The sequence below is a fragment of the Heloderma suspectum genome, chromosome 17 (genome assembly GCF_057233095.1).
Source record: "Heloderma suspectum isolate Gila_16-S chromosome 17, 16-S_ref, whole genome shotgun sequence".
Classification (NCBI taxonomy): Eukaryota; Metazoa; Chordata; class Lepidosauria; order Squamata; family Helodermatidae; genus Heloderma; species Heloderma suspectum.
Genome location: NC_139474.1, coordinates 11896445 through 11910830, shown reverse-complemented (window position 1 = coordinate 11910830; position 14386 = coordinate 11896445). Strand labels below are relative to the sequence as shown.

Here is a 14386-nt window from a genome sequence, read left to right as displayed (position 1 = left end):
TGAACTCCCCATAGAATCATAGGCCACGTTTGGACAAACAAGCCATGGGTTAACTTGGGGTTCTTTAACCCACAAACAACGCCATGTGTCATGGAATGTCATGGAAACAACCTACGAACGCCGCATTCTAATCGTATGCCATTCATCCCCTCTCCCCAGGCAAAAGGATGGTTGTTTCTCCCCTACCATTTTTGTGGCTTGGGAAGTGGTGGTTTGAATGTGTCAATGGCTGTTGAGCATTGAGCAGGGGTTAATCCTTACTCCAGATCAATTTAAGAGAGCAAATCTGTGACCTTGTGTAATGCAGATGGCTAAATAGATCCTCCATGTTCAGAAGAAGTCTGCACCCGACTACCTATTGCCAGGGTGGGTTGGGCGAGGACAGACAAAGCAGGAGAACTTTGCATTGGTCGCTTTAGGAAATGGGACGGAGACATGATAGAGGTGCACAAACTGATGCCTGGTGTGGAGAATGTGGACAGAGAGACCTTTTTCCCCCCTCTCATAATACTAGAACCCAGTGGGGTCATCCCATGAAGCTGACTGGTGGGAGATTCGGGACGGATAAAAGGAAGGGCTTCTTCACAGAGTTAAAACTATGGAATTTGCTTCCACGAGATGTAGTGATGGCCACCAATTCGTATGGCTTGAGAAGGGGATTGGACAATTCTTGGAGGAGAAGGCCATCAATGGCAACTAGTCCTGGTGGGTATATGCTACCTCTGGTATCAGAGGCAGTCTGCCTGTGTACACCAGTCACTGGGGATCACAGGCAGGAGGGTGCTGTTGCACTTGTGTCCTGCTTGTGGGTTCCTGGTCGGCAGCTGGTTGGCCACTGTGTGAACAGAATGCTGGACTAGATGGACCCTTGGTCTGATCCAGCAGGGCTCTTCTTCTGTTCTTATGACCCCTTACATCAGGAGTGCAGAACGATACTGTGGATTGCCACCCACCAAGTCCTCTGCAGGCCGGATGATGTCAGTGGGTGTTATCCCCCTGTGTGTGCCCCTCCCATCCATTTTAGCCTTTCTCCATGCTGGGGAGTTCTGTGACTTTCCTACCACAGAGAAAGAGACACAGAACCCCAGGAGGTTCTGCAGGCTGGAGAGCCCAGCCGGGGGGTTCTGCATTCCAGCCTTACCTTCTGAAGTATCACATCCCCTAATGTGGAACATGAGGCACTGGAAAGCAAAAGAGCTGGAAGGAAGAGGCCTCCAGTCGAAAAGCATCCAGTTCAATATTTATTTTCGAGAATGGCTGTAACACACACTGTCCCAGTTCAAACACACAGAAGCCTTAAGTCTGGATCTAGCTGGGGCTTTGAGGTCTCCTTCTGGCAGAGGCGGGTGTCCCTTTTTGCAACCCCCAGACCAGACCTCCCAAGGATAAGTGGCGCCTCTAGATAAGATTCCACCTGGGATAGACCCAGAAACCGCAGTTCCTGGCATAGATGGCCCCTGCCCAGAACTTTTGGGTACAAACAAATTTGGTTAACGCCACATATTTTGGACAAGTGGCCTAGAAAGGAATGTTATAGCCTTCAGCTAAGGTTGCCAGTTGGCTGGTTAAACAGCTGGCCTGGTTTGGGGGGCTGGCTGTTAGTCCAAGCAATACAGAAGCTGGACACAGTGCTGGTTCTGTTAGACAGGGAAAGGGATGTGCGTGTGTCACCTTGACTCAGCCTTCATCCACACAAGGTGGTAGAATGGATTCCAGCGGGAGGGAAAGGTGCCATTTCCCCTCCCCCCATGCTCCTCCATGTTAAAAGCTCCCTGCACATCTTTCTCCCTGAAGTGCTAGTTATCTACTTGCAGGGAGTCTGTTTCTGTGTTTGTTGTACACAGAGGAGCTTTCAAAAGTGGTTATCTCCTGCCTGCAGTCTGAAGTGGTACAGTCTGTTCTACTAATTTGTTCCCAGCTCCTTTTACTGCATGTGTAGACCCTAGAATCATAGAATAAATATCAGGGTTGGAAGGGGCCTACAAGGCCATCGAGTCCAACCCCCTGCTCAGTGCAGGAATCCAAGTCAGAGCATCCCTGACAGATGGCTGTCCAGCCTTGTCTTGAATGCCTCCAGTGTGGGAGAGCCCACTACCTCCCTAGGTCATTGGTTCCATTGTCGTATTGCTCTAACAGTCAGGAAGTTTTTCCTGATGTTCAGCCGGAACCTGGCTTCCTGTAACTTGAGCCCATTATTCCGTGCCCTGCACTCTGGGATGATCGAGAAGAGATCCTGGCCTTCTTCTCTGGGACAACCTTTCAAGTGCTTGGAACAGTGCTATCCTATCTCCCCTCAGTCTTCTCTTTTCAAGGCTAAACATGCCCAGTTCATCAGTCTCTCTTCATAGGACTTTGTTTCCAGTCCCCTGATCATCTTTGTTGCCCTCCTCTGAACCCTCTCCAGTTTGTCTGCATCCTTCTTAAAATGTGGTGCCCAGAACTGGACACAGTACTCCAGATGAGGCCTAACCAGTGCTGAGTAAAGGGGAACTAGTACTTCCTGGGATTTGGAAGCTATGCTTCTATTAATGCAGCACAAAATAGCATTGGCCTTTTTTGCAGCCACATCACATTGATGGCTCATATTCACCTTGTGATCGACAACAATTCCAAGATCCTTCTCGCTTGTAGTGTGGTTGAGCCACGTATCCCCCATCTTGTAACTGTGCATTTGGTTTCTTTTTCCTAGGTGCAGAACTTGGCATTTATCCCTATTAAATGTCATTCTGTTGTTTTCTGCCCAGCGCTCCATTCTATCCAGATCACTTTGAATTTTGGTTCTGTCTTCCAAAGTATTAGCTATCCCGCCCAATTTTGTGTCATCTGCAAATTTGATCAGCATTCCCTGCACCCCCTCCTCCAAGTCATTAATAAAAATGTTTGAAGAGCACTGGGCCCAGGGCTGAGCCCTGCGGTACCCCACTCGTTACCTCTCCCCAGGTTGAGAAGGTCCCATTGATAAGCACTCTTTGAGTCCGATTCTGTAGCCAACTGTGGATCCACCGGACCGTTGTTTCATCTAGCCCACTTTGAGCTAGTTTGCTCATCAGGAGATCATGGGGCACTTTGTCGAAAGCTTTGCTGAAGTCGAGGTATATGATGTCTACAGCATTCCCACAGTCCATAAGGGAGGTTACTTGATCAAAAAATGAGATCAGATTCGTCTGGCAGGACTTGTTCTTGACAAATCCATGTTGGCTTCAAGTAATCACTGCATTGTTTTCAAGGTGCTTCCAGATGGATTGCTTTATCATCTGTGCCAGAATTTTCCCAGGGATTGATGTCAGACTGACTGGTCTGTAGTTCCCAGGTTCCTCCTTTTTACCCTTTTTGAAGATAGGGACGTTAGCCCTCCTCCAGTCATCTGGCACTTCCCCCGTCCTCCATGATTTCTCAAAGAGAATAGACAGCGGTTCTGAGAGTTCTTCTGCCAGTTCCTTTATTACTCTAGAATGCAGTTCATCTGGCCCTGGAGATTTGAACTCATTCAAAGTAATTAGGCTAGAATGCTACAGTAGCAATATAGACTGTACCACTTCAGACATAGGTGGGAAGTACTAGTTCTGAATGCTCAGGACAGAACAGCAAGATCATTCAAAGAAGGGCCATTCTTCCTAGCCAGAAACCACAAGCAGCGACCTCACCAGGGACTAGAGGATTGCAGGGATGAGTTTGAAGAGACAGGGTATGGGTGAAGGAGTGTGGGAAATTGGGATATTCAAGGATCTAGTGAGCCAGAGGAACTGATGTCAAAGTTCCAGACTATGAAATTTGAATCAGGTGAACTAGGGTCACCAAAGTCCCTTTTGAGCTGGGGGTAGGGATGTATGGATTTTGTTAGATCTATTCCGTCTGTGTTTTGCAGATTGTCAGGTGTCTTTTGCTCTGAATTTCATTCTACTTGCGCTAATTCACAAGTGTGCATTCGCATGAATGCGCACTTGCACAAATGTGCTGATGTGCATTAGTGCAATTCCCCCCCCCACACACACACACACCATGAAAAACCAGCCTACAAGTCTACAGAACCAGCGTGGCTCGAAAAAAGCTGTCCCGCTGCAGAATTTTCAGGCCGAATTCATAGAAATCTGAACCCGTTGTGGATTTCTTCCACGTCCTTAGCTGGGTGTGTGTGCAGGGAATCAGGACAGCCATATGCTAAATGCCAACCGTTGTATAGAAAACAATGCCTCTACTTACATATCCCTCAGTAATCTTCCATTAATGTATAGTATAACCAAAAGAAGGAAGGCAGTATTTACGTCTGTACACCCACATTCCTTCTTTGCCCTCTGCTTCCAAGCCTGTAAAACAGCAGCAGCAATCTTTCTCTCCCCCCGCCCGGCCCCCCACTTTCTTTCATGTAAGTTAGCCTTCCCCAGCTTGGTGTCTTCTAGATGTTTTGAATGTTATCTCCCATCACCCCAAGCCAGCATGGCTAACAATCAGGAACTTTGGAGTTCTAATCCAACAGCTGGGGAAGGCCGGTGTAAAGTGTGTTGATTGCTAGGCATGTAAATAGGCCTGAGGGGAAGGTGGGGATTGGTTGTCCTTGTTGCTGATGTGACACAGGCACTGATGTCTCCCTATTTAGCTTCGTCGGGGAAGGCAGTAGTGCAGTTAGGTCATTTTAGAGTTAGGTCATTTCAGACCTAACTCCGGATTTCTTTTTACATGGCACTGTATATTACTTCACTCTCTTCATGCTCTGGTAAGCGAGCCACGCTGCATTTGGCACCTCCCTTACACATTCCATTCAGTGGGGACCCTTGAGTTCTGCTCCAAACTCGTACCCCAATGGCACCACTGGAGGAAGGGGCTTTGTGGGTTGGGTGGGGATGGGAATGTTTCAGGCTTTCCATGTTCTTGCTCTCTCTCCTCACACCTCCCCTGCCACCAACCCTCGGACACTATCTCTCTGAGGCGCAAAGGGGTTCAGCCAAAAACAGAGGGACCAGCAGAGGGCTTGGTGATGACAGAAGAAAGCTATTATTGCATTATGTTGTTGTCGCAGAAGGCATCATTTTCTCTTGCTCTGGAACTTGGTTCACTGGTGTGGCAACCCCCCAGCCCCTTGTGTGAGTATATATATATATACACAGTCTGGGGAGGGGGGTATTGTTCTTGCTCTGGTTTAGCTGCTGTTGTTCTGTCAACAGTCAAAGGTGTTGAGTGAACAGTCCCATGGGCAGACCCACATACGAAATCACCCTATACTGAGACAGACCATTGGTCCGTCCAGCCTGATATTGCCGATAGGGACTGACAGCTGCTCTCCAGGGTTTCAGGCAGGAGTTTTTCCCACCCTATCTGGAGATGCCAGGGATCAAACCTGGGACTGCCTGTGTGCAAAGCAAGGCTCTGCCACTAAGCTATGGCCCTCTGCTCATTCCTAGGCAGCACAGAATATTATTGGCTAGAGCTCCAGGCAGGTGCCAGACATATTAAAAAAAGAAAAGACAAAAGTGCCTAGTTGGATCAGTCTCTGAGATCTATCCAGTCCCAGCATCCTGTTTCCTGCAATCCAGCGGCCAACCAGGTGCTTCTGGGAAGCCTTCAAACAGGGCACCCTTCTCTTATTGTTTTCCCACAGCATCTGCTGTCCTGAGGTAGGCTGGCCTTGTGGGTGGAGGCTCTACTATCATGACAGCCATGAACAGCTCTCCATAAGAACTTACAAGAACTTATATCGCCTACCTTATAAGAACTAAGATCGCCTACCTGCATTGGACCAAGATTCCATCTATACAGCATCTTTTTTCCCTGGTGTCAGCAACCTGGTGCCCTCCAGATGTTTTTGACCACAGCTCCTCTAGTCCTTGGCTATGCAAGTTGGGGCTGTCATCCCACACATCTAGATGGCATCAGGTTGCCTCCCTCTGCTGGTCTTTCCCCTAATCTTTTGGTTGTGCCCTCTGCCCGCAGGAAACTGGTGTGCAGAGATAGACTGCCTTTGACCCTGCCGGTTCTAATTGAGCTCTCCTGGCTCAGTAGCCTTTAGTAGACTCTGAAATGGTGTCTAAAATGTCCTCCCGCCTTTTTGTTTTGTTTTTAAGGGCGCAATCCTATGTATCTTTAGACCAAAAAAGGTCCTCCAATTCCCAATATTTGTTGTAGGACTTTTGTAGGAGCTGTAGGACTTTTTTTTTCTGTCGAAACATAAATTTTATGATACGTTTTGTGTTTTTAATTGTTGTGAACCACCCAAAGAACTTTCGCTATTGGGCGGTAATAAATAAAACAAATAGGACTGTGCCCTGAGTTTGCCAAATCTCTAGACATCCCAGGCTCAGGCTCTCAGGATTCCAGGAGCGGCAACGGCCTGCTGGGGTGCGGTGGCGGACTTGCCTTTCCCAGAGCGTAGGCAGTGCTCTGGAGTTGTGCAGTGCTGGATGTAGGGGCATGTTTTGCATGGGAGGGGGCGGAAGGCAGGCGTCCCTAGAATCGGAAACCATGGAGGCATCCCCAAGATGTTCCAAGGGTGGTGCAGAGTGCCAAGAAGCGCATGGAAACGCATGGATTTTTTTCCCCTTTCTGGGGCGGCATGGTCGCTGGCAGAGAGCAGGGGGCGCCCAGGGTTAGGAACATAGGAAGTCGGACCCCCTGGATCCAACCTCCCCGAAGCTGGCGCGTTGGGACTACAACTCCCATCTCCCGGCGGTTGCGGACGATGGGCGTTGTAGTCCATCTCGTCGCGAAGGCTGGTCTGAACAGGTCCGGTTGGGGGGGGGGGGAGTTTCCGAAGGAGGGAGTCCTTTGCCTGGAGACGCCGGGGATCGAAGCGGGCACCTCCTCGGTGCCAAGGCGGCGCTCTCCCCGCGCGGAGCGGGACGGCTCTGCAAGACCAGGGGAGCGGCGCCGGGGCGGGGAGGGGGGCGAGATGTTCCTCGCTAGCTTACCTTGCAGTTCCTGCCTGACTGCGCCCGCTGCGCCCCAGAGAAGGAGAAGCAGGAGGGCGCGGGGTCTTCGGAGGAGCGTCCGCCGCTCCATCGCTGTTTCCCGGGGGGGTGGGGGCGCCCGATCGGGGGCCCCGAGGAAGGGGCGGCGCTGCTGGGACAAAGGGCAGCGGAGGCGCCTGGCTCTCTTTGAACGGCGCGGCCAACGCGCTGCCCTCCTCCGGCGTCCCTCCCCTTCCAGGATCAGGGCCAGCCCATCGAGGCCGGCCCCAAAGAGGGCAGCAGGATGGAGAGACTGGGTGGCGTTGTGGGGCGGGGGGGTGTGCTCTGATCGCCTTTGCAAAACCCGAGCACGACTACAGGACCTCGCTCCATTGGAGCGCCCCCCTCCCCCCGTCCACCCCCTCGCAAGGCGCCTGGCCCTTTAAGTGCCGCATGGAAGCGAGGTTTCCATTGCATCTGATGTGGCTGCACATTTTCCCTTCCCAAACATCAAAGAGAGGCGATGAGGGGAGAAGCAGCAGCGGGTGGAATTTTCCGTCCTGCCTGGAATCGCTCTTAAAGGGGCAGGAGCTCTCTGGGGGAGAGGAGAGCCCTCCTGGGGGCTCGAGAGACCAAGGGCCAGTCTAGTCCAAGCAACCCAGAGCCCGCCAGATGTTTTGGGATACAACTAGTCCTGGTGGCTGTATGCTACCTCCTGTCTCAGAGGCAGTCTGCCTATGTACACCAGTTGCTGGGGATCATGGGCAGGACGGTGCTGTTGCACTCCTGTCCTGCTTGTGGGTTTCCCCTGGGCACTTGGTTGGCCACTGTGTGAACAGAAGGCTGGACTAGATGGACCCTTGGTCTGATCCAGCAGGTCTGTTCTTCTGCTGTTATTCCTGATAAGAACATAATTCCTCCAGTGAAAGCAGTAATGTATCTAGAAAGTCTATGCAACCATCTGTGGGAAGCATCAACGTGCTAAACTCTGCAGGACTTTTGCAATGCATGAACCAACCAGAAGCAGCCCTCGTATAGAAAACTGCTTTATACCAGGGCAGACCAATACCATTACCAGTCCAATATTGTCTATTCCAACTGGAGGCGGCTCTCCAGGGTTTCAGGAAGAGAGAGAGAGGTATCTTTTCCTATCACCTGCTTACTGGTCTTCCTAACTGGAGATACTGGGGATTGAACCTGGGACCTTCTGTGTGCCAAGCACGTACTCTACAGCAGAGTTGCGGCCCCTCGCCTTAATGGGACGAGCTCCAGGGTCATCAGTGACCTGGGATTTGTCAAAAGCTTATTGATGGGAAGACCAGTAGGGTCAGTTATAACATCTTCTGTTTGTCACCTTCCTGGGTTTCCCCACCGTGTCTTCCGCCTTTTTTCTTACCACCCACACAGAATGTTAAGGAGGGAAGCAGAGAATGGCTACTTAGTGCCTTTTGGTTTGTAGCCCTAGGACAGAACTGCAAATGCTCAGGCCTGTAGCCAAATCTGGCTAACCCGGAGTCTCCATCTGCCCTTCCTGGGTGGTCAGACCCCTTCCCCCTGGCCACTGATGGTTGGGTGGTTTCTCAGCTTTTGTGCCATTTCTTCCCCATTCCAAAAGGCTGAAATGGCTCTCCTAAGGCTTAGCTGCTGGCAGGAGGAGCTTTCAGCAACAGTGCGCTGATATGTTTTGCCCCACCCCCTTTTCTCTTTGGCCCCGCCCACCACAGCAATGTGGCCCCCAAGAGCTTCTCTGACCGAAATTGAATTTGGGCCTGAAAGAGGTTTGACATCCCTGCACTAGGAACTGTCTGGAACCGTCTTGCCATTTCCTTGGCAATGTACCCGCCTCAGGAGAGTCCTGGGGACGTGATTGCTCTTGGCTCATGAGGGCAATGGTGCGGAGGTCCGACATGCCGGCCATGCCCTGCGTAAACTGAGGATGCATGCTAAAAAACCCAACAAATCCCCCCAGAGCCCTCTTCTACGTGCTTGGGTTCCATGACAGCTGAGTCAATGTTATAGGTCATTTGCTTTGACCCTAATCTAGGCTGTGCTTCGCACTCATCTCCCACGGAACAGCGTCTTTGGTCGGCGTTTCCGTCCAGCTGTGTCCCAGCTCCCATTGATCGGCAGGACGGCTGTGCTGTGCTGTGCTCTGCCTCTCCACCAAATTCCTGGTCTGGGCTCTCGTTGATCACAGAGCTTCCAAGATGACCTCATTGTTTTCTTCCAAGACTTGGGTTGACTCCCAGGAGCTGAAGGGATGGGTGTATGTGTTTTGGGGAGGTTGCTGCTGTTTCTGCTATGGCCTGGCTCCGTTCCCCCTCTCCACCCAGCGAGCACGGTGTCCTAATTTGGGGCTAACCCGTGAAAGGGACAAGGCAAAGGGAATCCCTGTCCATTTTGCAGAGGGCCGGATACGTTTCCTGGGAAGACATCTCCTGCAGAGCCTGTTTTTCTGTGGCCAAAAAACTGCTCTTGCATCTTTAACTTGTGTACCCAAGGCCGGCTCGAGATATTCCCACATATTCTTGACACATATTAATCAATATGGGGCACACTGACTGGAAAAACAACAAAGAGTCCTGTGGCACCTTAAAGACTAACAAATGTATTTATTCTGGCATACGTTTTCATGCGGAATAAATACATGTGTTAGTCTTTAAGGTCCCACAAGACGCTTGGTTGTTTTTACTGCAACAGGCTAACACAGCTACCCCTCTGGAATGGACTGGAATGTTCTCCTGTACACGCCCCTGCCATGGCTCCTTTATGTAGAACTTCCTGACAGATTTGGAAACTTCAGCTGGTGCAGCATGTGCCCCCAGCCCGTTTATCAGTCTGCTCATGTGACATCAGTAGTATTCTTGTAGCACTGGTTGTTAGTGCGTTTCCGAGCCCAATTTCAAATGCTGGTTTTAACCTTTAAAATCTTAAATCAATTTGGCACCAATTACCTGGAAGGCCATCTTCTCCCGTACCAGCCCCCCCACACTTTGCGGTTATCCAAAGAGGTCCTTCTCACCTGCACAACCGCCAAGGGCGGTTTGGCTGGTGAGTACAATGGAGAGGGTCTTCTCAGTGGTAGCCCCTCAACTCTGGTATCGGCTTCAGGAAGGATCCAAAGACCCATAGTTTGTGGGCTGCAGGTTTTATTGGGCGCTACCTGTTTTTATTGCATTTGCATTGAATATTGATTTTCTATTATATTTATTTTGCTTAGTTTTGTCTTGTTTTTATCTTGTATGCTGCCTTGGGAGGGTTCAACATTTAAAGGTGGCCTAAAAACATTTAAAATAAATAATCCAGTTTAGCATCCTGTTTCCTACAGTGGCCAGTGAAAATGCTGCTTCCAGAAAGCCCGCAAGCAGGACACAAAGGACTTGGTGCTCTCCCGCTGTTTGCTTGCCAGCAATTAGGATTGCAATGTAGACTGCCTCGGAACATAGATGCCCTACCCAACTATCACAGGCTCATAACCATTGATGAACTTTGCCTGTTCCATGTCTAATTGCCATTTAACGGTGCCTCAGCCAGTAGCCAACACCACCTTTTGCCGCAGTGAGTTCCATCAGCTAACTCTATGTTCTGTGAAGTATTCTGTATTGTCGTTTTTTGTCAGTTTTGACCCAGAGTTCTAGTGTTAGAAGACGTCTGGCTCCCACTCTGCCACCTTACCACATGCTCTGTGTCTGCCCGCCCATGCATGCATCTGTCCGTGCATAATGCGCCCGCTTCTCAACAATAAAATGGTAACCCCGTGGCAACATCTTGGAATTGTTTTTAAAAATTTTAAAGTTCCATTTTCTCTTTTAAAATTTGGCTTGAGAGGGATGCTTTAAAAAATAATATTAAGAGCCCAGTCATAGCGACGTTTACTCAGAAGTAAGTCCCACTGATTTCAACAAACTTGCTTTTTAGTACACGCACCTACATTTGCAGCCGTATGCTTGGTGAACTGTAAGGCAGAAGTATAATCTTGCCAAGTTCAATATTTTAAACTTAAAACTCCACAAATTCACCATCCATACGTGGCAAATGTTGGGGAGAAAGCAAATTCGAACAAGTCTCTAGAGCTGCAATTCTATGCACATTTACCTGGGAGTAAAGCTCCATTGAAACCAGTGAAACTTTATTATTTATTATTTTTGATGTTTTCTATTCTATTACTATTTCAGTATTAATCAATATTATTATTGAAGTTTTCTATTCTATTAATATTTCTCCAGGCCACTTTTCCACCAGGGAGGCATTCAAAGCTTACACAATAAAAACATAACTTAAGATCAAAAGTGTAAAAATATAATACTATATTTATTTACAAGTAAAAATATAATACTTTACTTGTTATAGGTAAAGAAAACAAAGCAGCAAAAAACAGGACCGTAAGAGTTTATTTCAGAGTAAACATGCATATGATTGCACTCCATTTAAACAAAATAAAACATTTCTAACACCACCCTTTCTTTTAGCCCATAAATGACTATCATAGGTATATTTTGGGCAGCAGGGAACTTTGCTGTGGACTAGTAACTTGCAAATCTGAATGAGATTGTTATTATTATTATTATTATTGCATTTTTATCCCACCTTTCCTCCAACAAGCTCAAGATGGCATATTTATTTATTTATTTACAATATTTATATACCGCTTGACATCAGAAAATTTCAGAGCGGTGAACAACACGGTAAAAGAATAAAAGTGCAGGTTAAAAGAGTTAAAACATTTTTAAAAAAGACAAACCCAATAAAGTGGAATTTAACAAACCATGGCTGGTCGTGCAAGGCCTCTTGAAATAACAACATCTTCAGGAGGCATGGGAAGGAACACAATGTTGGCACCTGCCTGACCTCTAGAGGCAGGGAATTCCACAGGAAGGGGGCCACCACACTGAAGACTCTTTTCCTGGTGGACTCCAACCGGGCCATGGGTTCCCTTCTCCCATTTTATCCTCACAACAACCCTGTGAGGTAGGTTGGGGTGGGGGAGAGAGAGAGAGACTGGCTCAAGGTTTCCCCCCTTTATTTTATTCTCACAACAACCCTGAGACTGGCCCGAAGTTACCCAGTGAACTTCTTGGCAGGTACGGGGGGGGGGGATTTGAGCAGTAACGTCTTGGACTACAACCCACATCACCCCCACCCAGACCTTGCTGATTGGAGCTGTAGCCCCGTACATCTGGTGGGCCCCAGGTTGGGGAAGGCTACTCTAACCACTACCCCACACTGTTCTTCAAACAATTACAAATGTGGTGGTTTGAAAACGATTTCAAATCTAAAGGATATGCTTAGAAAATGCAGACGCACACTCCCAAAAATGTGTTTCCGCTCTCTGTGAAGGCCCCAAGCCTTTGCGAGCTACTGAGATGCAGCTGTCGGTGGCTGGGGGAAGACCAAAGAGACCTCTCCTCCCTGTGAAGTTGGCCAGGAAGGTTTTCCCTGAGCGATGGCCAAGCCCTCAAGCTCTGTTTACTCTTTGTTTCCCCGGCAGCCATAACAACGGGGCCTAGTTGCTTCGCTAGGTCCAGGTGGGCCTTTCTGTGGCTTCTCGTCTTGCCTGCCCAGGCCGCAAAGCCAACTGACAGCGGGCTTTTGTGGTTGGACAAGACCCCAACCAAATCTTTAATGAAATGGGCTTCTTTGGGTTGGGGGGGCGGGGGAGGAAGGGGGATTGGAGGAATATTCATTTCCTGGATTGCCCCAAAATTACAGAGCGAGAGGGCTTTTTTCCACCCGCCGTCCAGAAGCCTTGTTTTCTCTCCATGGCAACCAATTTTGGAGACTCCCGCACGAGCCAGGTTTGGATTCAGCAGCAGCATGACCTCCCAAAAGACAATTGGCTACTGGCAAGAAAAGCAGTTAAGAGCTGAGAACGTGAAGGGTGTTTGCACGGGCCACTTGAAAACCGCTTTCTTTATCATGTCAGAACAGAGGAGCCCCGCTGGATCAGACTGAGGCGCCTTCTAGTCCAGACAGGTTCCTCTGAGAAACAAACAGGAACGGCATAAAGGCAATGAAGTCTTCGCTTGTTGGCTTGCACCAGCAGCGGGTATTTAGAGCGACATTGCCTCCACACATGGATGTTCCGTACTGCAGAATTTGAGGGTTGGAAGGGCTGTCAGAAGTCATCTAGTCCAGCCCTCTGTTCAATGCAGAAATCTTGCAACGGCAGTATCCCCGTGACCGATAGCCATCCAGCCTCTCCTTCAATATTTCCAGCAAAGGACAGAGCCCATACATAGTCAAACTATGGAATTCGCTAGCACAAGATGTAGTTATGGCTACCAGTTTCTATGGCTTTAAAAGGGGATTGGAGAAATTCACGGAGGTGGTTATCAATGGCTACTAGTCCTCATGGCTATATGCTGTCTCCAGTGTCAGAGGCAGTACACCAGTTGCTGGGGAACATGGGTGAGAGGGTGCTGTTGCACTCATGTCCTGCTTGTGGGCTTCCCATGGGTAGCTGTTTGGCCACTGTGCAAACAGAATGCTGGACTAGATGGACCCTTGGTTTGATCCAGCAGGGCTCTTCTTATGTTATTACCTCCCAAGCCGGTCTGTTCCACTGCCGAACACCTCGTACCATTAGGAAGTTTCTCCTAATGTTTACCCAAAATCTGCTCCCCACAATTTCCACTCATCGGTTCTAATCCTGCCCTCTGGAGCAACAGAAAATCAGTTTGCTCCATCTTCTCAATAACAGCCCTTTAGATCAGGGCTGTTGAACCTCAGGCTGACAGGCCAAATCTGGCCCACCTCAGGTTCCAATTTGGCCCTCTGGGGTTCCCCAAAGGACCACACCCTCTTCCCCTGGCTCCACCTCCTTTCCCCCAAACACCAATCGTTTGGTTTTCTGGCTTTTATGCACTTTTTCCCCCATTCTACAACCCTGAAATTCCCTTCCTAAAGCTTAGTTACTGGCAGTACAAGTTTTAAGCTAAAATATGCTGGTATTTTTGGTCCCACCCATTTTGCCTTTGGCCCCACCAGTGGAATGCGGCCCCCAAGAGCTTCTCCGAAATGGCATTTGGCCCTTGGGCGGAACGAGGTTCAACACCTTGGCTTTAGATACCTGAAAACTGGTATCTGAAGACAGTAGTTGATCAACCTCCTCCATGAATTTGCCATGAAAAGACATCTAAGCCAGTAGCTGTCACCACATCTCACGGAAGCAAATCCCATACATCGTGTCATGCGTTGCATACAATTTTGGCAGCATCAGCTTGGATCCAGCCAATTTGCTTAACACCCTCTTCACAAGTGAGGCTTCTCCCATTGAAAATGTCTCATTTTTTTAATGCCATCTTGAGCCAGTGTTTTTTGTGTGTGTGTGCGTGTCCCCATCCTGAATCTTGTGGCAGATTCTTATTATAAGCATGAAATAAGATTCTTATTTCATAAGTTAATTATCCCTTGTGTGAAGAAGCATCCCTTGTTCTCCAAAATCTGTTGCCACACAATTTTATCAGGTGGCCATGATCCCCAGTTTTCGGATTACGGGAGAGGAAGGG

At 49.0% G+C, this 14386-nt stretch overlaps 1 protein-coding gene across 1 annotated transcript in view; it reads right to left on the bottom strand.

Annotated features, from left to right (window-relative positions):
* The window catches only part of THBS3 (thrombospondin 3), a 41599-nt gene extending 34233 nt beyond the window's left edge, over positions 1–7366 (bottom strand). The window contains exon 1 of the mRNA XM_084824034.1: positions 6900–7366. Coding sequence (XP_084680160.1) covers positions 6900–6990 — 91 coding nt within the window. The 5' untranslated portion in view covers positions 6991–7366. The remainder of the gene's footprint in view (positions 1–6899) is intronic.
* Positions 7367–14386: the final 7020 nt, after the last annotated feature.